Below are 26,696 nucleotides of genomic sequence, written 5' to 3'. Positions count from 1 at the left end.
AACGTTACACACAAGAACATCGGTAGGTAATTTTATACCTCCCGGCACCACGTGCAACCAGAAGAGCAAGTTAAAGCAGATCTACAAGCAGATCCTCCTTACCTGAGGAGGGAAGACTGAACCTACTTTTTATCTCCAAGCATGGCTGCAGCAGTTTGGACTAACCAAGGTTGGCGGGCTTTGACCGTTTTGAGGACTATGACCAGATCCACTTCCAGTCACACTGGTTTAAAATCCCAGTATGACGCAGTGGTGATCGGAGGAGGTGAGTTCTCCACCGTTCAGAGAGGGACAGGCAAAACCGGATACTTTTACCATATGGGATAAAGGCTATAATCATCTACTGTTTTGGCTAAATTTACAAAATGTCAATCAGGAAATAAATGAAAGATTAAAAGAAATCTGCTAATCTGAGGCTAGACAACAAGACATCGACTTTGATCTTCTGGGGCAATTAGGATGAGATTCTGGTGAATGATTGTGAACATGAGACAAACCAGGGAAATTAATTCAAATCACATTCTTCATTCTTCAACACTGTATTTAAAATTATATCATTACTATTGTAGCCTATTCAAGCAGCAATAGAAGCTACAAGTGGAAGAAATATTCTCCTGTCACATGGAAATGATTGATTGAACACTTAAGCATAAAGTTATGAATTCTTTGCACCTCGAATGGGGGCAGACTTTTCCATCATTCCACGCTTATGTCTCTGGAACATACCAAATAAAAAAGTGCACTCAGTTTTAGTTACTTGGATAATCTGAATTGCATCAAATCTTTGGAAACTGAAAGACATCTATTTCTTACATAACATGAAACAGCATCAGATTAAAAGATGCTGGCTAGGAATGCATGTGTTTATGTGTTTGTAGACATTGATGTGGTTTAAAATTAAGGGCTAAATATCTTTAAAAATTATTATTTCACTTTATTTTCAATTCTTTCTTGATCATGGAATTTTTGATTTTTTTGCTAATCTACAGTCAATGATGTTACAATATGTTCTATTTTAACAGCTCTTTTGCTTTATATCATATTCAAAAACAACATTTAAACTGTAATAAAAAACTTTTACTATTATATTTATACTACTTTATTTTATTTTATTACAGGACACAATGGACTGGTTGCAGTAAGTTAATACATTTGTTACTCAACACAGTATTACAGTAACATTTCTAAAAATATAACGCAGTTCATTAGGAATTAAGATATTTAATCTGGCTTCCATTTATGCCATTCCAGATAAACAAACTAGGACACTTGGCCCTTGTACCTACAGGAAACGTAATGTCCCAGTCTACATTCATGGAGTTTTTACTATGTTTGCAGCTTTAACAAGGGAGGGAGAGAGATAGAGAATGAGAGAAAAACAGACAGACAGATAGACAGACACATCAGGAACCAGGAACCAGACACATGTACTAACACACTGTTAAACAAATGAATCAACGTATGTACTGCGTGCGTGTGTGTGTGTGTGTGTGTGTGTGTGTGTGTGTGTGTGTGTGTGTGTGTGTGTGTGTGTGTGTGTGTGTGTGTGTGTGTGTGTGTGTGTGTGTGTGTGTGTGCGTGCGTTTAGGCAGCCTACCTTCAGAAGGGAGGACTGAAGACAGCAGTGCTGGAGCGCAGACATGTCCTGGGGGGAGCAGCTGTGACAGAAGAAATCTTCCCTGGTAGGATTTTCCATACAATACTATGTTCTAGAAATGTCTTTCTCCAAGTATATCACTTGGGGGACGTGACTGCAATGCAGATGTGTTGCAAATATTTGCAATTTTTTTTCAGGGCATGATACTGTATTATCGAAGAAAGTAATGAAATCAAATTTTCTGTTATTGCTGACCCTTGGTGCAGAAGAGCCATGGAATGAATGAATTACCTTCATCAGAAGGGTTGTATGTGGATTAGTAAATAAAGACTTTTACCATTTCTAAATTCATGTACTCAGTTGATTAGTTTTGTTGTTGAGTTAAGATTAAAATGATCATATTTAAATTATGTTAAAATTATCAATGTTTGAGTTACAAAACTTTGTGTGCAGGTTTTCACTTTTCCAGGTGTTCCTATTTGCTCAGTTTATTAAGACCTCACATTTATGCGGACTTGGAGCTCAAGGTAAACATTGAACTTTTATAAAATATACTGATTCCTTTCTTAATTATTTTATTTTAACTCTTCTTTTCTTTTATTTATACTTAAAAATTCAAAAAAGGCTGAAAAACAGAGCCCATCGAGACTGGTGGGAATTCAGGCATTTTGCTTGTTGCATGTATTCCAATTTTCTGTGATCAGTCCAAACCAGAAATGGAGGTAGTGCCCCCTCCAGCCAATGCCTCCACACTTCAAGAGCTATCTTCACAGCCAGAAGCTCGCAATCTCCCATATCATGCCTAGACTCTGTAGGACTCAAACAATGTGAGAAAAAGGCACATGGATGCAATATTCCAGAGAACAAAGTTGAGGATTGATTAGGTCTTGAAAAAAGCAACCAAAAACCAGAATGGAGGCATTAAATGGACACTGGTCTCAGTCCTTGCAAATGACCTTGCTCTGCTGTCACCCACTCACATGCATGAGGAACCATTCCATCTTGGTGACTTTGGTAAAAAAATTGGTTTAAAGATCAGCCTAAAAACCTGATCAGGGTAATAACCCTGAACATTTCAAATCCATCCTATACTAAGGTTTATGGAGAAAATCTCCCTCATACTCATGTCCTACATATCTGGGAAGTACTACCAGTTCTGATGGAGTATAATGTCATCTCAACAGAGCAAGAATTGCAATTCTCACACTGAATAACAACTCTGCTGTATGGATCAGAATGTTATAGAATGACAAAGAAATATTATTGCAAACTGTCAGCTCTTTATACCAAAAGTTAATGAAGAATTTTCCATATCATCTGGCCAAACACTATTAAATGAGAAATGGAAATAGATCGGACAAGTGCTGACAAAAAAAAATACTAATGACTTAAGACCACCAGTAGGACACTAGTAGGGAAAAGAAAACAAGGTCGAACTAAGATCACCTGACTGATAAGTGTCAGAAGACTTTCAAGAAAAGCATTTCAACAAAACATGGGACAGCATACAAAGAGCAGCCTGGGACCAAAGGAACTGGAGAGCTCTTGTTTCTGTCCAACATGCCAGGACTTGCATCAACGGCAGTACGTTTCTATTGTTATCCACCCGTAATGCTCAGATTGATGTCATAAATGCCATCCACAAGCTAATGGCTATAGCTTCAGGCACCTATGACTTGGTTATCCTGTTATAAAGTGTTGTGACACCATTACCAGACATTGTGGACAAATTGTGAGGTGCAAAAACAAAGACATTCTTCTTCTCCCAATCATGGTGAGCTCCTCTATATTTAGTCAGTATCTTTCCACCTACGGCACGGTTGCATGGTTATATTTCATGCAGCTCAAGTCAGCTTTAGTAGACGAGGATTGGTTGGCAAGGCCGCCAACTTTGTCTGTCAGACAAAGCACATTGTACTGGTCTCCCATGGTTTCTCCAATGGGTGTTGGGCCCACCAGAAGAAAAATCCATGTTGCACTTTTACGATGAACCTGACCAAGGTTCATCGTAAATGATGAACCCAATCAATGATGGCCCAATCAGCAGGCACTTGCCAACGACCCCATGCTCAAGCCTGTCTCCACAGCATGGAATGTGGAACCAACCTTAGTCTGGCTGTATCACGGACCTCTTATATATTTTGAGTGACACTTCCAGTAGGAAAATTGCTCCTGACATTATAGCTCCTAATATCGTTCAGTCCCTCAAACACCACAACAAAAATAAGGTGGCGAATGATTAAAAAAAATATTTTACTAAATTAAAGTGATAAACCTCCTTAATAGAATCAGTTATTGTGTATGTCCTTAGAAACATGGGCTGAAGGTATACAAGAGGGAACCAAATTCTTTCACTCCTATGTTGGAGGAGGGAGTGAGAGGTTCCCCACCCAGGTCTCTCACTTTGGGCTCAGACGAGTCCATGAACCAGGTGGAGATTGGCAAGTTTTCACAGAAGGATGCTAAGGTAACTATAGCATATGATAACATAAGTAAATGTTTGTTGTATTGACCAGTACAGACATAGGTCAAAAGTTGTCCAATAAGTATAAAGTGAAGCTGTTCTATCTGTTTTAGCCTCTATTTCTCCACCAGTTTGAACATAGTCTTTCTTTTTTCAGACAATCCCACATCCCAGTGCTCACCCTCACCATCACCCAATCTTTGATTTGTACCCAGGTTTATGAAGATTTTCTTGCACACTTAGAAAAGCTAGCAGAAGCTCTCATCCCTCTTCTGGATGCTCCTCCTGTAGATGTTCCAGGTATCACATCTAGATCATTGAGGAAGAAGATGGCTGCAGCTAAAACCCTGATGCCAATTGTCAGATGTGGTGCGTAAACGGATTCAGGCTCAGGAAATAAAACATTTATATGTTTCTCTATCACACTGAGAAATGTTTGAACATGTACCTTCTGTGTTGTGATTTTGAATTTGAAGGTCAGACTTTAGGCAGAAACATTCCAGACTTTTATGAGATTGTAACGGCACCAATAGCAAAGGTTTGTAACAGTTCAAAAACACGTTATTAAAAGTTGTTTTCTGTTGATTGTTTTGTTATCAACTGATGTTATATCCTGTAGATCCTCAACCAGTGGTTTGATTCAGATCTCCTGAAAGCAACACTAGCTACTGACTCTGTCGTTGGATTCATGAATAGTCCAAAGAATCCTGGTAGTGGGTGAGAAACACTGTCACATTAACATTCTGAACTGTACATCTGTCTCCATTAGTACTGATGTCTCAAAAATATTGATTTCATGGTCTTGCCTTGCAGTTATATGCTTTTGCACCATGTGATGGGAGAGATGGAAGAGGAGAAGGGAGCATGGGGTTATGTGGAAGGGGGAATGGGAGGCCTGTCTCAAGCTGTCGCTCAGTCTGCTCGATCCCATGGTGTAGACATTTTCACTGAGAAGGTAATGTAATCAATAATTTCTATAATAATACAATACAATGATTATGTTGATGTGTATCTATTTTTTTTACTGACAATAATTAATTTATTATTTTTATTTATATTTATTTAGTTATTCTTTCCGGGCATGTTATTATGGCAGACTTCAGAGAGTATATAAACTCACCTTCTGTCAAATTAAGTTTTGAGTGATGGCGTCATATAAATTTAATCGAAAAATAAAAAGTCCTGCTTCTTCCGGTGTATATCCTGCCTCTTCCGGTGACTGTCGACCTTTTCTATTGATCATATGATGATGATAAGATGAAAAAAATGTCAGTCTCTGTATGTAGGATGTGTAAAACCTATGAGTTTGTTAACATCCACATGAGAATAATAAGGTATGATGATAAACATATGAGTGTGCACATGGAGGAATGTGTGTTGACGTAATTATGTATAAGATATTGGAAGCGAGGGTCAAAATACACTTTTTCAGCCATTCTCAGCATTCAATGTTTCAGTACACTAAATACTAAAGTAATGCTGTAGGCTTTTTTTTAGCTGTGCAGATTACAGGGAGGAAAAAAGGATGACAGGAGGTGAGCAAAGATGAATAACTGATAGGATTTATTGATATGCAAATACATGTGAACAAAACATAATGCACAACATACAATGCGTGGTAAAGTATAATACACAATACACACGACTTACTCTAGTATAAAGCAGAATACAAAATACAATGCTCACTAAGGTATAATACAGAACAACCAGAGGGTAACCAGAGTCTTAACTTGTTTCTGTTTCAGGTAGGTGTAAATGTATTCTTTAAAGACTGTCAGATTCTTCTTCAAAATGCACATTTCATATGTTTCTGCCAGAATATATCCCTTTCTCTGTCCTTCCATGAGCTCAATACTTAACCATACCCCATCATCTTCATTGTGTTTACATTCAGATGTCTGATTGTTCATGAGTCCGCATAAATGGCATAGCGTGAAAATAAGCTTCCCTTTATCGTTTCTGCTGGGAAGTACAGGGAAACACAGTTTACTTGGGGGATAGACTTTGGCATGGATCAGATCAAAGTAATTTTCAACATCATCAAAATTGTTTATTATTTTTGGATGTACAATAGGAAACTTATAACTGGCTTGCACGTGTGGGTACAATGTTCAGAAGTCAGAATATGAAATTTTTGTAAGTTCCCCCGCAACATGACACAGCCAAATAGCAGCAGTGCACCCCCCATATAGAGGGGGTTCATGTTGTTTCAAGGTGCACAAAACTGTGGAGGTGTACAAAACTGTGGTGAGACCAGCAATGTTGTTTGGTCTAGAGACAGTGTCACTGAGGAAAAGACAGGAGACAGAGCTGGAGGTAGCAGAGATGAAGATGCTGAGGTTCTCTCTGGGAGTGACCAGGAAGGATAGGATCAGGAATGAGTACATCAGAGGGACAGCACATGTTAGAGGTTTTGGAGATAAAGTCAGAGAGGCCAGACTGAGATGGTTTGGACATGTCCAGAGGAGAGATCGTGAATATATTGCTAGAAAGAGGCTCAGTTTTGAACTGCCAGGCAGGAGGCCTAGAGGAAGACCAAAGAGGAGGTTTATGGATGTAGTGAAAGAGGACATGAAGGTAGTTGGTGTGAGAGAAGAGGATGCAGAAGACAGGGCTAGATGGAGGCAACTGATTCGCTGAGGTGACCCCTGAAGGAAAAAACTGAAAGGAAAAGAAAAATTGTTTTCATGATGTCTGAGTACATCTCGCTAAAACGTTCAACTGTGAGAGCAGATTTGTCATGTGGATTAAAACAGCAGTGGTGGGTCGTCAGGGCCTGCAAGGCCTTCTCTGCTGGCCTAAAAATATCTAAATCACAGACTGATGTTATTATATTTTGTCCATGAATACTTATTAAATAATTCCAAATTGTCCATCACCTTCCTTTCATTGCCTTTCCCCTGGTTGCGCTGCTTCCAGACGTGTGTTTTCATATTTATGCATTTAACCAATCACATCTCAGCAATTGTTGCCAGGTCAGAAATCTACCTGGACGCCTTCACAATCCAGTTCAGAGGGCGAGCAGCATAAAATAAGTGTCTGTACGGCTGTTGCTTTAACCAATCAGATTTAGAGTTGGTGCCACCAACGCCTTCTAGAAAGTGTACACAACGTCAGCGTTTTCACACCCTCTGATTGGATAGTGAGAGCGTGTACTAGCCAGAGCTAGAAAACGGCGTCTGTAGCGAGCTGCATAAGCAAATATATGTTGATATGTAGCGTTTTTTCAACCCACAATGGCTGAAGGAGGACAAGAAATGGATTTGTTTGCAGATTTACTGTCAAAGCCATTTTCAAGATGGACTTTTCAAGAAAAGCTAGATATTGTTAAGGAAGGTCGGGCAACTCCGAAGCTAGCAAGCATAACGCAACCGGGAAAAGGATTTGTCCGCCACTTTCAGCCCACTAACTAGGAGCAGTACCCCTGGCTCACAGGCTCCGAGGAACACTGCAAATTGTATTGCTGGGAGTGCTTGTTATTTGCCACTGATCGACATGGTGTTTGGAGCAACACTGGATTTGTAAATTTGACTTGCCTAACCAAGGCAGCAACGCGACACCAAAGCACTGCCGGACACTTACAAGCAGCGGTGGCTCCAAAATTTTTGAGGAAACCAGAGTGGAGCTACAGCTGAGCGAGCAAATGCGCAGGGAAACAGAGCTCCACAATGAAAAAGAGGAGAAAAATAGGGAAATCCGACTGATAGACTGTCATTTTTTTGGGCAAGCAGGAACTTCCATTTCGGGGACACGATGAAAGCGCGGCATCCACAAACAAAGGAAAGTATGTGCAACTTATTTCTCTCATTGCTGAGAGTAACACGGATTTACATTACCACCTGTCCACTAATAAAGTGTTTAGTGGGACGTTGGGCAAAATACAAAAAGACCTGATCACTGCTATTGCTGAAGTGATGGAGGAAGAGATCAGAAGAGAAGTAAATAAAGCACCGTTGGCTTCATTCATACACTGCTATGCGCATCGGCTCAATTTGGTCTTGACTCAGTGGGCCTCAAACCTTAAAGAATGCAAGATCTTTTTCTCCCACCTCAATTGCCTCACTGAATTTTTTTCTAGATCGCCTCAGCGCACGCAGCTACTGGACGAAATCTGCCGGCGGCGTCTCCCTCATGTGGCACCAACATGTGGCAGTACACGTCCAGACTGGTCAATACAATATTTGAGAAGAGAGATGCTCTAAAGGAACTGTTTGATCACATCCCGGAGCATCATGACGAATACGACGAGGAGTCTGTGCGCTGTGCTGATGGATTTAAAGCACGTCTGCATGATTTCGAGCATTCAGACGTGCTACTTTCAATACTACAGGACAAAAAACTGGATGTACAGTTTTGTCTGGCAAGGGGGAAGGTCTTTTGATTGAGAGAGGACCCGATACAAGGAAATCTACGCTGCCACTGAGCACAGCGCAGCGCTCTTTCTCTTGTCATTTTGCAAAGAGTAAGTGAGAGTCAGTATAAGCAACAGTATGAGTTAGAGAGACAGCCAAAACAGTAAGTTGATGTATTGTCTTATGCAAAACCTGTATTAATATCGATTTTCTGCAGGATGTGGGACAGGTCCTGGTTGGTTCAGATGGTATCACACAGGGAGTGGTATTGAAAGACGGCACAGAGATCCACAGTAAAGTTGTTTTGTCAAATGCCACTCCATATGTTACCTTCAAGAACCTCACTCCACAGGTAACAAGAGGAAAAACTCTCATAACAGTGATCTATGGGACCAGACTGTATGATTTACTTAGGCCTACTGTTTTTATTGTAGGGTGTCCTTTCTCCAGAGTTCATCAAAGCTGTAGATCAGATTGACTACACCTCACCTGTTACAAAGATCAATGGTAAAAAAAATTCAGATTTTGTCATGCCCTGCATGCCTACAGGCCCCCTTGTGTGTGTGTGCGTGTGCTACAGGGGCCTGTACAAAAACTAACATGTATGCATGCGATTGAAGTATTTCACTAACTACAGTGTACTCTTAATTTCCCTTTGGGGATCAGAATAGTATATTTTTTTTAAAAAAGTCTTTGGGTTTATTTGACATGAAGCTCAATCTTGAGCACTGAGCCTCACAACAAGTCTTTCTTTTATGATTCAAACAACTTCTTAAAAATACAATTTTTTTAATAAACAATGGTAATCTTAATTTGCAGTCAATCCGTCCATCCATTTTCTCAAAGATGGAACGTAATAGTCTGATGAATGAAAAGATGAATAAAAAAATCAAATGTACAGTATAGTGAACTGAAACTTAAGTTAACATGTTACTCTATCAAAAGTGAAAAACAAAGAAATGTAAATGATTTAAGAGCAAAACCTGATTCCATGCTAATTTATTTCTTTTTATAGTGGCATTGGACAAGCTACCAAATTTTCTGGCAGCTCCCACAGTGGATGGTAAACCTGGACCCCACCATCAGTGCTCCATTCACCTGAACTGTGAAAGTATGGAGCTTCTTGAGCTAGCATACAAAGAAGCCATGAATGGACGTCCCTCAAGAAGGTACATACTGTATCTCCACTCTCTTGTATGAGATAAGATAGGATAGATAAGTAAAGTAGAGTTGGCTTGAACTGACACGACTTAGGATAAGACAGTCCTTTATTAGTCCCACCATGGGGAAATTCATATGAGTGAGTTTGAGAGAAATGTTTGTATTAGAATTTTGGGAGACAGTGTGCCTGTTGGAAATAATTAGTCATTTACAACAGCTCGAGCTGGAGGGTTATTCTTATAATAAGGGGGAGGTTACCAACTCTAGAAGCCATTTTTCAGGAGGTAGTAAAGATAAGAAGAAGATTTTTTGATTTTTGCTTAAACACTTTAATCGCACTTAAACATTTTACAATTTTACATTGGATGAAAACCAAAAAGAAGAAATACATATAAAAATCAGTGCATTATTATCAGGAAATTTGCAAGAGTGAGTTGATCATCAACTAAAGAGCATAGGACATTTTTGTAACACCAGATGTTCCTAAAGTTATTCAGGTCTTTTGTCATTTTGTAAAATCCAAATTCTAGTTTTAAGTGACATCTGATATTACAGCAAAAAACAGTAGCTGTAGCCAGTACAAGTTTAAACTAACAATTTTTATTTAAACTTCAGTGAGAAAGGAAGCCAACATAACAAAATAGAATCGAAATTAACCCTTACCTTCCCACTGAAAAGTAATAGTAATTACATGACAAGACAGGGTACACTCTAGATGTACAAACATCAAGACAACTCCTACTGCCTACTCACGGACACACTCACACTTACAGACATTTAGAGTGACCATCCAACCATCCATCCATTTTCACAGAACTGGATGCGTCACCAGTGCATTGCAAATCCAAATGAAATACAGACAACAACTCACTCCCACCTCAAACATTATGTTTGAGGTGGGAGGAAGCCGAAGAACCCAGAGACAACCCATGCAGCCACAGGGAGAACATACAAAACTCACACAGAAAGGTGTCAACCTTCTGTGTGGAACCTGGAACCTTCTTGTTGTGTTGTCAACTGTGCACCATGCCACCTTCTCAATCGATCGAAACAAATACAGGTAGTCCTCAAATACGAACACAATTGGTTCCGCGAGGTTTTCCATAAGTTGAATTGTTTGTAAGTTATTTATTAAATTTCAATCTATTTTATTTCCCCCGAGGATCAATAAAGTATGTGTCAATGTAGCACTTTACTCATACCCATAAGCAACTATACATAAGATAAAAACATGCCGTGTGTGTGTATTTGGTATAACGCTGAGGACACACCAAACGCATACACGGTCGTACACACATAGGCCATTTCCACAAACACAGATCAAAGTGTACCTAACTCCTTAGCCAAACACAAGCTGACTTTACTTATGGTCACAAGGACATGCAAATAATAGAAAAAAATGTGGTGTTTGTCGTGAGCGAGGACATTGTCACACACTGCTACCTTAGCCTGAATAGGAACTTCACCTGAGGGACAAACCCTACCCCTAACCCTTATCCTGGGGGAGGGGGGTGTTCTTGTGCAGACGGGCTTAGGATAAGTGAATCATTCCCGTTGTTACATCACAACGGGTGCTGATCTGAAACAAACCATTTTTTTGGACTTTTGGACAACTTTCAGCTGTACAGTTGATACAGGACCCATTTGTTTTACGGATTCTAGGAGTTGGTAGAGTTAGGGAGGACCACTATATCTATGTAGAGACAAAAAAAAAAGTTTTCCATAATATGACCCCTTTAAGCGCATTCAACGACAACACACAGAGCCAGCTGTTGATGTTGAACATCCACTGTACCATACATTAGCATGTAGCATGTAGCTTACCTTTAGAGTGAAGGAAGAGGAGGAGGTCTTTGCTTTATCATCCATGATAAACAGTAATGTATCCAAGGTACGAAACTGGGCGTTCTGAGATGCTCATAGAGATGACAACATATTAGGACAAGAGGGGAAAGAAGTGTTGGAGATGCACCTATGCAGTGGCAGAAAGGGAAACTGCAGCACAATAGTCAGATATTGCGGCACATGTTTGTTCGTATCTCTAAATGTTCGTAAGTCGAATGTCCCTTTTTTGAGGACTACCTGTGTAAGTCTTTATTTATTGATGGTGCTGGCCAACTTTAATCTCTGCTTATCATGTAAATGTAAGAATTATGTATTTTTTGTTGTTGTAAACATTGTTTAACCAATCTCAAGTCAAACACAGTGCATTAGGATGTCCACATTTTTTTCTTGTGGATAACACTTTTCCTGCTGAATGTGTTATGTATCTTAGTCTGTGCGTCCGACTGTTTGCAGACCTTGCAATCCTGAACCAAAAAAATCAGATGTAACTTGTGTGAAATCTTACTCCGTTTAATTCCTTAGCTTTCTTTATGTTATAAGACATAAAAATAACTATCACATATTTTATTTTTATCATCCTCATTATCTCAATTCCTTCATTCTTTTCACTCTCAGCAGTTTTGTCCCATCATGCCTCTGTGTTCTTTTAGACCCATGATGGAGATGACCATCCCCTCTGTGTTGGACCCTACTCTGGCTCCCCCTGGCTGCCACGTGGTTTCATTATACACCCAATTCACCCCCTACTATATAGAAGGAAGAGAATGGACTGACAAGGACAGGGAGGCCTATGCAGACAATGGTAAAACACAGTGACATAGTACTTTGTATAGTTTCACATTTCAAATTTTATAAGCAACTACTTTATTGTTTGTCACATAACTTGTAATATAGGCCAACAAGAAAGGAAAATGTTTATTCCTAGACGTCATATCCTCCTTTTGAAAACAGGAGTAAATTTATTCCAGTGCGCCCTTGTTCCTCGTGGTAATGCGTTCCAGGAACCACACGCGAATAACCAATAGAACGACAAACTATTTATCTTATTATCTTAATTTAAACATTTATGAATCCTCCCCATACTGATATTAAACCACCTTCTATCTGTATTACCTTTTCCCACACTCTTATCGACTGCTTTAAACACTTTTGTGTCTCACGTATGTCCGAGACTCACGGAACATAGCGCACTTCCGGATGCCGTCAGCCAATAGAATGCGTGTAACGGTATCACATGACTGCCTACCAAAAATCCGCGATGAGGTGAAGTCACGAGCGTTGATGCACCATTGCGCGAGGGCGCACTGTATAGTATAAACTGTCCTTTTGATTTGACACTAACTATGAAAAGTTTTTCTCTATAGTATTTGACTGGGTGGAACAATACGCCCCAGGCTTCAAACAATCTGTTGTGGGCAGGGACATCTTGACTCCACCTGACCTGGAGAGGATCTTTGGGCTCACTGGAGGGGTAAGTACTGTACACTGTAGAAATGATTATCATTTTGAAAATCAATAAAGACAGGATGTGGTTTTATTGGTGACAATCTGGATTAGATGACCGCGGTGCACTGGCGTTGCGCCCAGAGTGTCCCCCGCCTCACGCCCTATGTCAGCTGGGATAGGCTCTGGCTCCCCGTGACCCGCTACGGCGGATACAGCGGCAGTACATGACAATGAATGAATGAATGGATTAGATGGTATATGCTAATGGTTCTGTAAGACAGGCAAACAATTACCATATTGTGTACAATAAACAATAGCTTCAGACATGAAATTATTTAAATGCATGATTAAATTAAAATTAGTCAAACTCCAACTTAAATGCACACATCATACATGTAACCAGGTGGTAAAACTGTATTTAAAGATACTCAGGGAACAAAAACCAATGTCATTGTAATATACTGTATTGTCAGCTTTAGTAGTCCTGCTGTAGGAATTAACTTTGGACAGCAGGGAGCAGAGCGTCGGTCTCTGGGAGACGCGCGCTGTCTGGGAAAATACCGGAAGTAAACCGTATTGCGCCAGTTTTTTTAATGGAGTTGAGTCACCTGTGCCGACTGCGAGACGATTTTCGGACAATAACAGATGCCAAATCTAGGATTGCAGATGCTGTCGGATCACATTAACATGTGTGCTACCGAAGCTGAGTGTGCTTAAGCTAGCCAGATGAGCCACTGTCGTATTTTTTTATGTACTTTTATGTCCGTTAACGTATTTTTATATAAACAATTGTGGAAAACAGTACAAGAATAATTTTTATGCAAACAATATAATTGTTTTGGTAACTTGACAAATTGATTCAAAACAACCTTAAATTTCATTCATTATTCTTTCCAATATTCTATATTGATTTGGGGAACACAATAAAGACCCACAAAAATTGGATTTGAAGTCTGTGTGTTCCTTATCCCGGCTTCACATCACCAGCTTCCAGCAGCATGTGTTTGATGACAAAGAAGTCCTGCCTATTCATGCCTGTTTTTATAGGGGAGGCAATGATAGACGGACAACTTCCACCACCTTGTGGAGGGGGAATGTAGTCTATGGTTTTTTTTTGTCATTTCTAACAATGAGGCAGTCCTTAAACAAATTACAGTCTATTTTTATTAGAATAACACAATTCTATTTGGAAACAGCAAGGAAGCTAAATATTTTGGTATTGATTTTTAGAATGTCTTCCATGGGTCGATGACCCTGGACCAGCTCTACCTTGCACGACCTTTACCCTGTGTGTCAGACTACCGCTCCCCAGTTAAAGGCCTGTACCTATGTGGCAGTGGCTCTCATCCAGGTTTGCTATGAATACACTTTTGTCAGCTGAGTACTAAATTGCAAATGTGACTACTTGTTGTGTATTAGAGTAGCATATGTACAATCATTCACGTCATTAAATCTAGGCTTCACAGCTAATGATTAAGATATGAAGTCACTTGACGGTGTCAGAGTTAATTGTTTCTGATGGTTCCACAGGACTTACTTAATCCTGTATCTTTTGATGTGTCATGTATTTGTAGGTGGTGGTGTCATGGGTGCCCCTGGCTGGAACGCAGCCCTCACTGTCATGGCTGACCTGAAACGTCAATAAAAACAATCTGACCTCATCAGAGTGTGGTCCCCTCCTCAGTTTTCAATCTCCTTTGTCTAATTGGACAATTTTGATTAGTCTTATTATCAAGTTTTTCACAGCAGATGGTAGGAAATGGTAGGAAAGAATGAATTGATAATACAGTAAATTGTAAGATTATAATTACAGTATTTTCTGTGAAAAAAAAGAAAGAAATGTAGGTACATTGGACAAGCAGGAATAGGCAAGTGAATGTTTGAATCACCGGGATATTTTTTCCACGGTTTTAACTCCCGTCTATTCTGTTTTAACACGTGGAGGGGGGGGGGGGGGGGGGAAGAAAAAGTTTTTAAAACTTATACCAGGCTACGTGTGAGGAGGCGGGACTGATCGAAGCTCAAACTGCTGCCATGGCTTCACCGGTGTGGACGGACGGACGGAGGGCTCTGACTGCTCTGGGGGCAGCGATTCGATCCTCTTCCAGCTGCAGCGGAATAAAACCTCAGTATGACGCACTGGTGATAGGAGGAGGTGAGATCCGTGGAGTGTTTTAGGAGAAAACAGGAAAAAAAGAAACAAACAAACAAACAAACAACCCAATGGGAATAACACGATCTGTAGAAATACCCAACATCAGATAATTATGGAATTAAAAAATTGAGATACTTGGTTTCCCTGCGTCTCAACTCAGATTTAATCTGAATGAACGCGGTTTTGTGTCTCTGTTTATAAATGGTTCTGTTCATACAAGTGTTTGCTGTCACAGCTGTTGGACTTTGGCCGCATTCAGTTCATTTGAGCTGCTTAAACGAGCGCCTGAGTTGGATAGTAACACGACCAATGCATGAATTTATCAGTGAGAATTTACTTTTCAGAAAAGAAACTCGCTTGCAATAATTGTTGTTTTTATATTTATGTCATTACAGGACATAATGGACTGGTGGCAGTAAGTTCATTTATTTTCTACAACAGCACACAATATCAGATAATAGAAGGGTAAAGGTGTGTGCGTGTGTGTGTGTGTGTGCGTGCGTGCGTGCGTGCGTGCGTGCGTGCGTGTGTGTGTGTGTGTGTGTGTGTGTGTGTGTGTGTGTGAAGGCTGCCTATCTTCAGAAAGGAGGACTGAAGACAGCAGTGCTGGAGCGCAGACATGTCCTGGGAGGAGCAGCTGTGACAGAGGAGATTTTCCCTGGTAGGTGTTTTGAAGAAAAAACATGCAACCAAATAACCACTAAGATAAATAATAAAACATAAAAGTACAAGTTAATAGTTGAATCACCACTAATTTGGATAAATTGTTGAAAGACACTGAAAGCAAATGTTCTATAATGAATTTAACTACATCCTGCTTCAAAGCGGTGATGTACTGTAATTGTCAGTGTCCACTTTGACCTTGAGAAAACTAGGTCAAGGTTGAATTTCAACTTTTGTACACTCAGGAACTGGATAAGATAGAAAGATGAGGGAGAAGGCCAGTGTGAGTAAGACCATAGATCAAAGCTAGTGCTTTGATCAGTGACAGTAGGTGAGAGCACTAGCTTTGATCTTTGACCTATGTAAGTAGGTCAGGATAAAATTTTGAATTCAGGAGCGGAAGGTGGAGGATTTTAAGGGGTCAACAGTCCAGAGCAATGGAGAGTGTGGAAAAGAGGTGAAGAAGCGTGTACCGGCAGGATGGAATGGGTCGAAGAAAGTGTCAGGTGTGATGCGTGATAGAAGAGTTTCAGCTAAAATGAAAGGAAAGGTGTACAAAACTGTGGTGAGAACAACGATGTTGTTTTGTCCAGAGACAGGGTCAGATAGAAAGATCAAACAAAAAGCACATTACTCGGGCGGCAAAGGGGATGAAAATGAGATGATGAGGTCAAGGTGAAATTTCAACTTTTGTACACTCAGGAACTGGATACGATAGAAAGACGAGGGAGAAGGTAAGACCATAAATCTAAGGTAGTGCTTTGACCTATGCAAGTAGGTCAGGATAAAATTTTGAATTCAGGGGTGTCGCGGGCTGTTCCAGTCTGTGACTGCCTTGGGTCTTGTTAATGTTAAATTTACATTATAGGTTGGGATAGGACAACTGAATAAATATGACTCTTTCGAAGTTCATTACTTAATGCATTGTTGATGAATGTCATCAAGTCATTAAAATGAAAACATTATCCATGTAAAAGTAACAAAACTCTGTGCAGGTTTCCACTTCTCCAGATGTTCTTATTTGCTCAGTTTATTGAGACCACACATTTATTCAGACTTGGAACTCAAGGTAAACCCAGAAAGAATTGAACTCATACATTAATTACAAGAATTAAACTCATAAATCTTGTTTAGAAGGAATTAAGGTTTTGTGTATGCATGCTCAGAAACATGGGTTGAAGGTATACAGGAGGGACCCCCATGCTTTCACCCCTATGTTGGAGGAGGGGGTGAGAGGTGCCCCACCCAGGTCTCTCATCTTGGGCTTAGACGAGTCCATGAACCAGATGGAGATCGGCAAGTTTTCCCTGAAGGATGCTAAGGTAATTGAAGCACATGATACCTTAAGTAAATGTTTCTTGTGTTGACCAGTAGACATAATTCAAAAGTTATTCTAGAAGTATAAAGTGAAGCTGTTCTTCTATCTCTTTTAGCCTTTATTTCGCCACCAGTTTGAACATATCTTTTTTCCACACAATCCCACATCCCGATACTCATCCTCAACCACTCTTTGATTTCTGCCCAGGCTTACCCAGATTTTCTTGCACACCTTGAAAAGCTAGCAGAAGCTATCAACCCTCTTCTGGATGCCCCTCCTGTAGATGTTCCAGGTGTCACATCTGGATCATTGAGGAAGAGGATGGCTGCAGCTAAAACCCTGATGCCAATTGTCAGATGTGGTGCGTAAATGGATTCAGGCTTAGAAAATAAAACATTTATATTTTTCTCTATCACATTGAGAAATGTTTGAACATGTACCTTCTGTGTTATGATTTTCGAATTTGAAGGTCGGACTTTAGGCAGAAACATTCCAGACTTTTATGAGATTGTAACGGCACCAATAACGAAGGTTTGTAACAGTTTACAAAGTATTTGTAATATTGCAATAGTTATTAGTATTATTGTTTAATACTAATATCTGTTTTCTATTGATGGAATTGTGACCAGCTTGTGTTTTCTGTCATAGATCCTCAATCAATGGTTTGATTCAGAACCGTTGAAAGCAACACTGGCTACTGATGCTGTTATTGGAGCCATGACCAGTCCAAGTAATCCCGGCAGTGGGTGAGAAACACTGTGTCACATTAACATTCTGATAGATCTGTTTCCGCTGAATTAAATATGACCTGTCCAAAACATTGGTTTCATGATGCCTTGAAGGTATGTGCTCTTGCACCATGTGATGGGAGAGTTGGAAGAGGAGAAGGGAGCATGGGGTTATGTGGAGGGAGGGATGGGAGGCCTGTCTCAAGCTGTAGCTCATTCTGCTCGGTCCCATGGTGTGGACATTTTTACTGAGAAGGTAATATAATCAATAAATAATATAATAATGCAATACAACGATTATGTTGAATTGTATCTGTTGTTTAGGCAACAATAGCTGATTCATTAATTAAAGTTGCGTCGACATGTTATTTTGTGCAAAACCTGTATTAATACCTATTCTCTGCAGGATGTGGGACAGGTCCTGGTTGGTTCAGATGGTGCAGCAGAGGGAGTGGTGCTGAAGGATGGCACAGAAATCCAGAGTAAAGTTGTTTTATCAAATGCCACTCCATATGTTACCTTCAAAAACCTCACTCCACAGGTAAAAACAGAAAGTAATGACTGTGATCTATGGGACCAGACTGTATGATTTACTCAGGCCTCCTGTTTTCATGGTAGGATGCCCTTTCTCCAGAGTTCATCAAAGCTGTAGATCAGATTGACTACGCCTCGCCTGTTACTAAGATCAATGGTAAAAAAAAAAAAAAGTTTTTTCTCTTGTGATGATGAGTAGTCTAACCATAAAAATAAAGTACCTGTACTTCAGAAGTGGACGTTCGAATTGCGTTATCTTTGTGCACGTATGGTGCAAGCTGCAAAACCCAGCCAAAACTGTGTTTGTTTATATCAATCACAGCTTCCACACATTGTAAGCTGTGAAGAAGTGGGCAGGTATGAGATAATAAAGTCTCGGCAGAATGCAAGACTTAATTTATTGAATCAGGAGAGATTAACAGTTATTTTTTCACTACTGAGTGCTGCGTATTATTATACTGAAAGTTTTGGTCACACAAGTTTCGAGTTTGACAAAATCTTGTGAAGCAGACACAGCTAAGTTCTTCTGCTTCTTGTGTGATGACACTTGTCCCTTCTGCTTGTAAGTACAGTAGTGCCTCTTTAAGCCTTTATGAGGAGGTAGTCTTTACTCCTAAGTGGTCCTTTACATGCAATGCTGATAAATGGAAGTATTGTCAACTGAAAAGAGCAAAATAAATAAATAAATCTGTAATTGTTTCTTTTTATAGTGGCACTTGACAAACTTCCAAATTTTCTGGCGGCTCCCACACCCGATGGTAAGCCTGGACCCCACCATCAGTGCTCCATTCATCTCAACTGTGAGAGTGTGGAGGTACTGGAGACAGCATACAACGAGGCCATGAATGGACATCCCTCAACAAAGTACATGCCATCACACTTCTGCATGGATGAATGAGGCACATAACAGTTTATCATAATCCTTCATTTTCATTCAGCACACAAATAAATCCAGCGGTTTGCTGAGCAAGACATGGATGTAAACATTATTCTAGAGGTATTGATTCATGTTAAACTTTCGAGTCAGACTTAACGAACAGAGTAGGGTTAGGGTGCAGCGTACCACTTAACAGAGGCTTTTCCCTCTGGATATTCTCTTAGGCTCTTGCTGGAAACAGGCACATTCCATCTGAGACCTTGCAGGCTCTTTTAATGGTGTCTCCATACAGATGATTTGCATTGTTGGTTTTAACCCTTCACATTTGTAAGGCTCTATATATTTTATCTCATAATCCCCAAACCTTGCCCAAGTTGTCCTTAGGCTGAATTTCAACATGGGCCCACCTCAATCACATACTTAACTTCCTATCACTGTTGCATGCTGCCATTAGCAAACATCAAACTACTACCAAACACATCTGACAGCAGCCCTCTTTGTTAATTCTGTGTGAATGAGGTCAGTTGAGAAAAAGCAATTTTGAGGACAATGAAAGTGTGGCTAGATTTTGTACTACAGTAGTTTGAAAACAGAGTGTGTTTGTGTTTCTTAGCCATATCAAGGGCTACCTTAGCAGTGTCACCACCCACACAAGGGTTACAGCTTTCCCAAATAACAAGCTGTGAATGAAGAGACAGCTTTACTTACCGGTGACAGCACCTACCAGTTTCAGATTAGCCTGAACAAATATGAATAATAGAGGAGAGACTCATTTCTGACTTCATGTAATCAACATTTTTCGTCTGCTATTTTGTAATTACAGTATATTAACTATAATCCCATCAGTATATTGGCAGGCACATTCCGATGAATTCAGAGTTCTTTACTATCTTCCACAACACTAAACCTGATGTGGTATGTCAAAACGGTCAAACATAGCTTTAAACTGTGGATTTAGACATTCACCCATCCATTTTCTACCGTTTTATGCGCTGTTGCGGGTCACGGGGAGCTGGAGCCTATCCCAGCTGGCTTATGGTGTGAGGCGGGGGTAACTCCAGGCGCGACGCCAGTGCCAGTGGAGCCACACAGAGACACAAACACGCACGCACACACTCATCCACAGCCGATTTACCTGAAGCGCATTTTTTTGGAGGTGGGAGGAAGCCAGAGAACGGGGAGAACCCGCTTTCACTAAATTTGTGCTTCCAAGCAGTCAGTAACATCTGCTTCCTAGATTAAATGAGTGGATTTAATTCATGTTTTGACAGGGGCAGCCATGAAATGACACACAAGGCTGTGGATCCTGTAGACCACCACCCCTTAGACTGTCCCCGACCGATTTGATAGCTTCACTCAGTAACAACAAAGATCATTAGGCCCCGGTCCCAAATGACACCCATGAAGACAGACACAGGTCGAGACCTCTGTGATAGACAGCTGACTGAGGTCCTGACATCAGCAGTCAGGAGCAACTTCAAATTACTAAGCAACTGTCTCCACATCGTGTAAAACCACCTCCATCAAGCAAGTACCCAAAAGCACCACAGTATAAACACAACTGCTCTGTATTGGATGATGCAGCAGAAGGTAATCAAAACAGCCCAAGACATCATCTGTGAGGCACTGATTGAACTCATCCTGTACATATCTCAGTTCAATCATTCTATTCATGTTTTAATGCTACTGTTAATGTAGTCCTTGTAAATACTGTAGAAGAGTGCCCCTCATTATTTACATATCCCATTGTAACCTTGTTCTTATAACATTCACCTAACACTTTTTTTTAAGTGCTGTCTGTATTTCTGTTTAGATGCTGAACTGTATTTTATTGTGTCAGGTCTATTTCTCTGTACATGGACAGTAAAGTGGAATCTATCCTAATGTGATCTAGACCCATGATAGAGATGACCATCCCATCCGTGCTGGATCCTACTCTGGCTCCCCCTGGCTGCCATGTGGTGTCATTTTTCACCCAATTCACCCCCTACCTCATAGAAGGCAAGGAATGGACTGACCAGGACAGAGAGTCCTATGCAGACAATGGTAAAACACAGTGACCCAGTGTTTCCTGTTGTATCACATGTGCTACAGTGTTAATCTGATGTTATTGGTCAGGCACACGTCTTGTAACACATCTTGTGGATCGCTTCAATGGTAAAGCAGGTCATCTTTGTAAATGACAACTGGTTCTGAACTGACCTACCTGGTTGAATTAAGGTAAAAAAACCAACAATCTGAGCAGCAAGAAAATAAAATGTTTATTCTTAAAACGGATACCCAACTTTTGAAAACAGGAGTATATTTATAAAAATCTTTGCAATAAACTGTTCTTTGAAATTATAGAAGGTTACATATTGTGCTTTTTAAATTCATGTCATTCAGCTACCAAATAAACTCCACTGTATTTGAAATGTCTCGCCCCAAAGTTATCCGTTGTCTTCAATATCTCTGATTGAATATGGTTAAAATCACTTCCATTCTGAAACGCTCTGTGTTAATGGGCGTGGCTCCGAGCCCCCTCTATCAACACCTCTCTCCCCCCTCGCGTTCACCTGTTTACATGCGCTACATAAACGCGCTCACTCCCGCTACCGATCATCCATTGTCTGAAACTTTTTTTTAACTCCCAGTAACTTTCTCATGACATACTGTAAGTCGCTCTTCTTCTCGTGTTTTGCGCTCTTGTTTACCATGTTATAACTGTTGATGCTTTTTCAGTCTGCTAAACGTAACTTGTGGCTCATTGTGTAAACACAATGAGAACGGTTGGGGATTGCGGAGATTTTTTGGGAGAAAAACACAGTATTAGCACATGGGATAGAAATCAGTGGAGACCAGAGATGATTACAAACAGGATGTAATAAAAGCTGTCTTTCCCAACAATCGTCACGGACAATGAGAGATGCTTGTTAACAACAGCGGGGTGCTAAGCGAACACAGTATAGCTAAGTGAAGCATATTGAACTGTTGGCTGTGCCCTACCTTATTTCCATTCACTAACCTACGTCGTAGTGATGATGATGAGGAATGTATCAAAATAGCAGTTTACTCATACTCATAAGCAACTGTAAATAACACAAAAACGAGCTCGCTTGTTCTCTCTCACTCTCTCTCTCTATCTCTGTCTCTCTCTCACTGTGTGTGTGTGTGTGTGTGTGTGTGTGTGTGTGTGTGTGTGTGTGTGTGTGTGTGTGTGTGTGTGTGCTTTCGTATCCGCCTCCACCCTTTGTCTCTCACAAGGCTGGGAAAGAATGATAATGAGTGATTTCTGTCTGGATTATTTCTCATGCAGGGTTTAGGTCAGTTGAACGTAACCCTTGACTAGTTAGGCTGTAAATAAAGGCTGAGGCTGTTTGTTAATGGGTGGTGTAGTCGGTGTGGATACATAGAAGAGATAAAGCTGCTGTCATTCACCAAAAAAACAGACAATTGTTCTGAATTAGTAATTAATGTCTGGTAATGTGTTTTCTACACATGTCCACGGACAGACGAACACACACACACACACACACACACACACACACACACACACACACACACACACACACACCTGACTGAAGCAGCACTAACTAGTCAGCCAAACGCTAGCTGACTTCAACAGCCTGTGAGAAACTTAGTGTGTAGCTCTGAGCCAGGTCATTACCAAACACTGCTACCGTAGCCTGAACACGAACCATGCACGCACACACACGGACACACATACACACACACGCACATGCGGCTGAAGTGGACCTAACTAGTTAGTCAAATGCTAGCTGACTTCAACAGCTTGTGAGGAACTTTCAGTGTGTAGCTCTGAGCGAGGCCGTTACCACACACCGTTACTGTAGCCTGAACTAACCCCCCCTCGGGGGATGACCACGCCCGTATCCAGTTGGACAATCAAATATGACTAAGATAAGTCAATTTACTCTATCAATCACCCCGGACATGACGTAGGGTTCGGCGCTGTGGTCAATCTGATCATTTTTGATTCTACATATCTATTGATGCAGGAAGCATTTGTTTTCCACATTCTACGATTTGGTCGCGTGAGGGAGGCCCACTATTTATATGTAGAGAACTGAAAAATGTGTTTTTCATAATAAGACTTCTTTAAATTATGTCTTTGTCTGTCTTTAGTATTTGACTGCGTGGAACAATATGCCCCGGGGTTCAAACAGTCGGTTGTGGGCAGGGACATCTTGGCACCACCTGACCTGGAGAGGATCTTTGGACTCACTGGAGGGGTACATACTGTACACTGTTTAGTAGGACTATAGTAAACTGATTATTCTATTCGTTATTCTAATGATCAAAAAACTGAAAGAGACATATTATATGCTCAGCAACAGTAAGAGAAAAATGTGAAAATGAGACATGACTCTTAAATGAATAAGTAATTGTTTTCTTTTTTGGAGAAGAAACAGTTAAATAAGAATTTTACTGACACTAACAGCAAATTTAATGACACATACCGTATTGGCCCGAATATAAGACGGTGTTTTTTGCATTGAAATAAGACTGAAAAAGTGGGGGGTCGTCTTACATTCTGGGACATTATACCCATTCACAACGCTAGATGGCGCCAGATATCATTAAATCGAATGTTGAATTTCATTCCCCTGGCCAAAGCGAACCCGTCACGAAGAAGAAAAATAAAACTAGCGGTAGCATGTAGAAGAAAAATAAAAAATAGCTGTAAGAAAGAAAAGAGAAGAAAATAGGAGAAGAGATAAACAGAAAATGGAGAAACGTAGCGACAATCTGGAGTTAATATTCTGACATGACAGATCTCAGCTACTCTCAAGTTTAAACCAGTTTGCATTATTTTATTGCAATGTTTTTCCTTATTCATAATTGTTTCAAGACAACAGTTACAGTTAGACTTCACTTTAATGGTTTATGCAGTTATTGCAAATGTACAAATGTAATTGCACTTTAGTTTACATATTTAAATGTTCAGATAATAAGATGTGATAGACAGTTTTTGCATGATTTGAATGAGGCAAAATAACATGCTTTTTCTCTCGAATATATTCTTCTAATCATTTGTTTCAGATGTATTGTAATTATTTTCTATATAAAAATTAAATTTGGTGTTCAAAAAGTCTTTTTTCAAACTTGAGTCTTGAAAAAGATGGGTTAGTCTTATATTCAGGGTTGTCTTATATACAGATTTTCTTAACCACTAACTATATTATAATAATTATATTAACATAATTACCATGCATTCTTTACTAGCCTTGATCTCAACTAGATAGCTCATTAACCTGTATGGAATGACACCTATTATTAAATCTGTCTCAATGATTTTTTTGTAATCTAGGTACTGAAATTATTCAAGAATTATTTCAGTCCTACTATAGAACTGAGCGTTATTTTAAAACACTGATACACATCTGAACATACTGGTTAGAATAAAGTTTTTATGAATGTCTCTGCAGTGTTTGTTTTTTATGTGTTCAGATACAGAACTGCTATACAGTAATTGATGGTTACAAGCATTTTTAGTCAACAAAAGAATATGAATCAAAGTTCATCAGCTGTGTACAGTGGCACCAACTCCATGAATATGTACTTCTGTTTTTAACATCATGAGGTAATCAACATTATTCTCTTAGGAACCAGGCACAAAAGCAGATATTTTGATCCTGTTTTCTAGAATATCTTCCATGGATCGATGACCCTGGACCAGCTCTACCTTGCACGACCTTTGCCCTGTGTGTCAGACTACCGCTCCCCAGTTAAAGGGCTGTACCTGTGTGGCAGTGGCTCTCATCCAGGTTTGCTTTTAATATTCCACTGTACACTCTGCATATTATATAATAATTATAACATAAAAATAAGAATATAATCATAATGATAAAGATGATGAGTCAAGTGTTTTTGGTGGTTACACAGAACTTACCCACTCCTGTGTCTTTTGATGATTCACGTATTTGTAGGTGGTGGTGTCATGGGGGCCCCTGGATGGAACGCAGCACTCACTGTCATGGCTGATTTAAAACGTCGCTGAAAACATCTGACAGCGTGGTCTTCAAGTCTCTTTTGTCTAATTTATGTAAATAAGACAGATTTCCAACCACACAGTCTAACACTGACTGTCTAACAGGCCTTATAGCTTGTTTGCAAAGGAAATATGTCTTTTATTTCATAAAACAAACTTAGAAGACATCTTAAAGACAGGAAAAGCTGGAGAAGTTGTTCAAAATCTGTACTTTCAAGCCACAGAGGAGCATTAAGTCAGTTCACCGGGGGTAGGTGTCAGTCATGAATACAAACATCCATGTTATCCATACATTTTTGCAAGGAAATTCTCTTTCATTTCCACTCAGCCGCTTTAACCCTTGGATGCACAAGTTACCAATACATCCACTCTTCCACAGGTGAAGTCAAACATGACCCCAGAGATTGCTTTTCTTCGACAGTTTCAAAATCAAAAGCAATACATTCATATTCCAGGTATTCCTAATAAAACATGTTTGTGACATGAAACCATTTGCATTACTTATTTGTTTTTTCGTTAACTATAAGAATTTGCAGTTTTGGTACACACACTGACATTCACACAAAAAACAGATCTCCTCTCGCTGTGGGCATCTGACACGAACTACTTGCTTCTGGCTGTGACGGTTGCACACAGAAGTACTGCATTTGACACAGCAATCAGCGGTTTTCTGATCTTTCTTGGACACAACCTATACCTCTTCCGCTGGCGACATGTGTCTATTCCCTGTGGCCGGATTGCAGCAGTCTTTGTCACTCCAACCCTTTCCATTGTTGCTGCAGTGTAGGTTGGTAGGTTTGGGGTACCTTCATCTACCTTCATTCATACTTTCATACAAGCTCCATTGAGAGCTCTGTGAGTAAGTGTCATTGTCCATTGGCGATGCCTGTGTAGACTTCAGGGTGCTGAGCCCTGAAAAGTGTATAGGTATTCAGAGTGGCAAAGTCAATCATTTACACCAGAGCACCATGGGCCATCTCTGGCTCTGGCGTTTGCAGGTGTAGTTCCCAACCATCTGGTCCATTACATCCACTTTCGTCTGATTGTAGAAGAGGATCACTTCTTGTTTTTTCTTTGTGCTGTTTTCATCCACTGTCCTGCTGTGGTGTGTTGTGCTAAGCAGCAGATCAGCCTTTCCTTTCTTTCTTACATCGCTTATCATGGTCATGTTGCCATTGAACCCAAATTCGGTCCTGTGGACCTCTCTGGACTTGGAAGCCTTCATGATTGGAGGAATGTCTGGCTTGTTCTGTCACAACGTTCCCACAATAGTCAGACCCTTCTCTAGGAGATTCTCTGTAAGACGCACCCTGATGAAGAAGTGAGGTGGGATATTTTGACCTGAGTGTCTGAATCCTCTGCACAACTGATGGACAATGTTTTCCCCCAGATTATTTTGGAAATTTTCCTCTGGCAGTCTCCCTAGTACAAAATGTTTTACACCTGTAGATTCTTTTTCTTTTAGAACATTCATCATGATGCTTTAAGTACCTGAGAATTATGGCTATTATGTGACAACCACAAGCATCACAAAAACTGTCAGAACTTAAAATCTTACAGCAAC

General features: G+C 40.1%; 2 protein-coding genes across 3 annotated transcripts; both read left to right on the top strand.

Annotated features, from left to right (window-relative positions):
* Nucleotides 1-141: 141 nt before the first annotated feature.
* LOC137603564 (pyridine nucleotide-disulfide oxidoreductase domain-containing protein 2-like) lies at nucleotides 142-14,510 on the top strand. Its single transcript, XM_068327149.1, has 16 exons — nucleotides 142-265; nucleotides 1,119-1,138; nucleotides 1,589-1,682; nucleotides 2,051-2,124; nucleotides 3,909-4,064; nucleotides 4,277-4,430; nucleotides 4,538-4,599; nucleotides 4,681-4,778; nucleotides 4,875-5,016; nucleotides 8,631-8,765; nucleotides 8,848-8,920; nucleotides 9,429-9,582; nucleotides 12,070-12,221; nucleotides 12,784-12,890; nucleotides 14,096-14,216; nucleotides 14,440-14,510. Exons 1-16 carry the CDS (start codon nucleotides 142-144, stop codon nucleotides 14,508-14,510), a joined length of 1,737 nt encoding a protein of 578 aa, XP_068183250.1.
* A 386-nt stretch (nucleotides 14,511-14,896) lies between these two features.
* On the top strand, nucleotides 14,897-25,611 carry LOC137603563 (pyridine nucleotide-disulfide oxidoreductase domain-containing protein 2-like). Of its 2 annotated transcripts, XR_011037296.1 has the most exons (17): nucleotides 14,897-15,020; nucleotides 15,416-15,435; nucleotides 15,588-15,681; nucleotides 16,679-16,752; nucleotides 16,850-17,005; nucleotides 17,209-17,362; nucleotides 17,471-17,532; nucleotides 17,650-17,747; nucleotides 17,844-17,985; nucleotides 18,136-18,270; nucleotides 18,348-18,420; nucleotides 18,974-19,127; nucleotides 21,035-21,186; nucleotides 23,266-23,372; nucleotides 24,788-24,908; nucleotides 25,071-25,382; nucleotides 25,512-25,594. XR_011037296.1 is itself a non-coding variant. In XM_068327147.1 (16 exons), the coding sequence occupies exons 1-16, from the start codon at nucleotides 14,900-14,902 to the stop codon at nucleotides 25,139-25,141; spliced, it is 1,734 nt and encodes a 577-aa protein (XP_068183248.1). In that variant the 5' UTR covers nucleotides 14,897-14,899; the 3' UTR covers nucleotides 25,142-25,611. The 2 variants fall into 2 exon arrangements, 1 of the variants encoding a protein (XP_068183248.1); XM_068327147.1 differs by having other exon boundaries at nucleotides 25,071-25,611.
* Nucleotides 25,612-26,696: the final 1,085 nt, after the last annotated feature.

The sequence above is a fragment of the Antennarius striatus genome, chromosome 11 (assembly GCF_040054535.1).
Source record: "Antennarius striatus isolate MH-2024 chromosome 11, ASM4005453v1, whole genome shotgun sequence".
NCBI classification, from domain to species: domain Eukaryota; kingdom Metazoa; phylum Chordata; class Actinopteri; order Lophiiformes; family Antennariidae; genus Antennarius; species Antennarius striatus.
The sequence above is the reverse complement of the archived record's forward strand: the minus strand, read 5'-3'. Positions and strand labels throughout refer to the sequence as shown.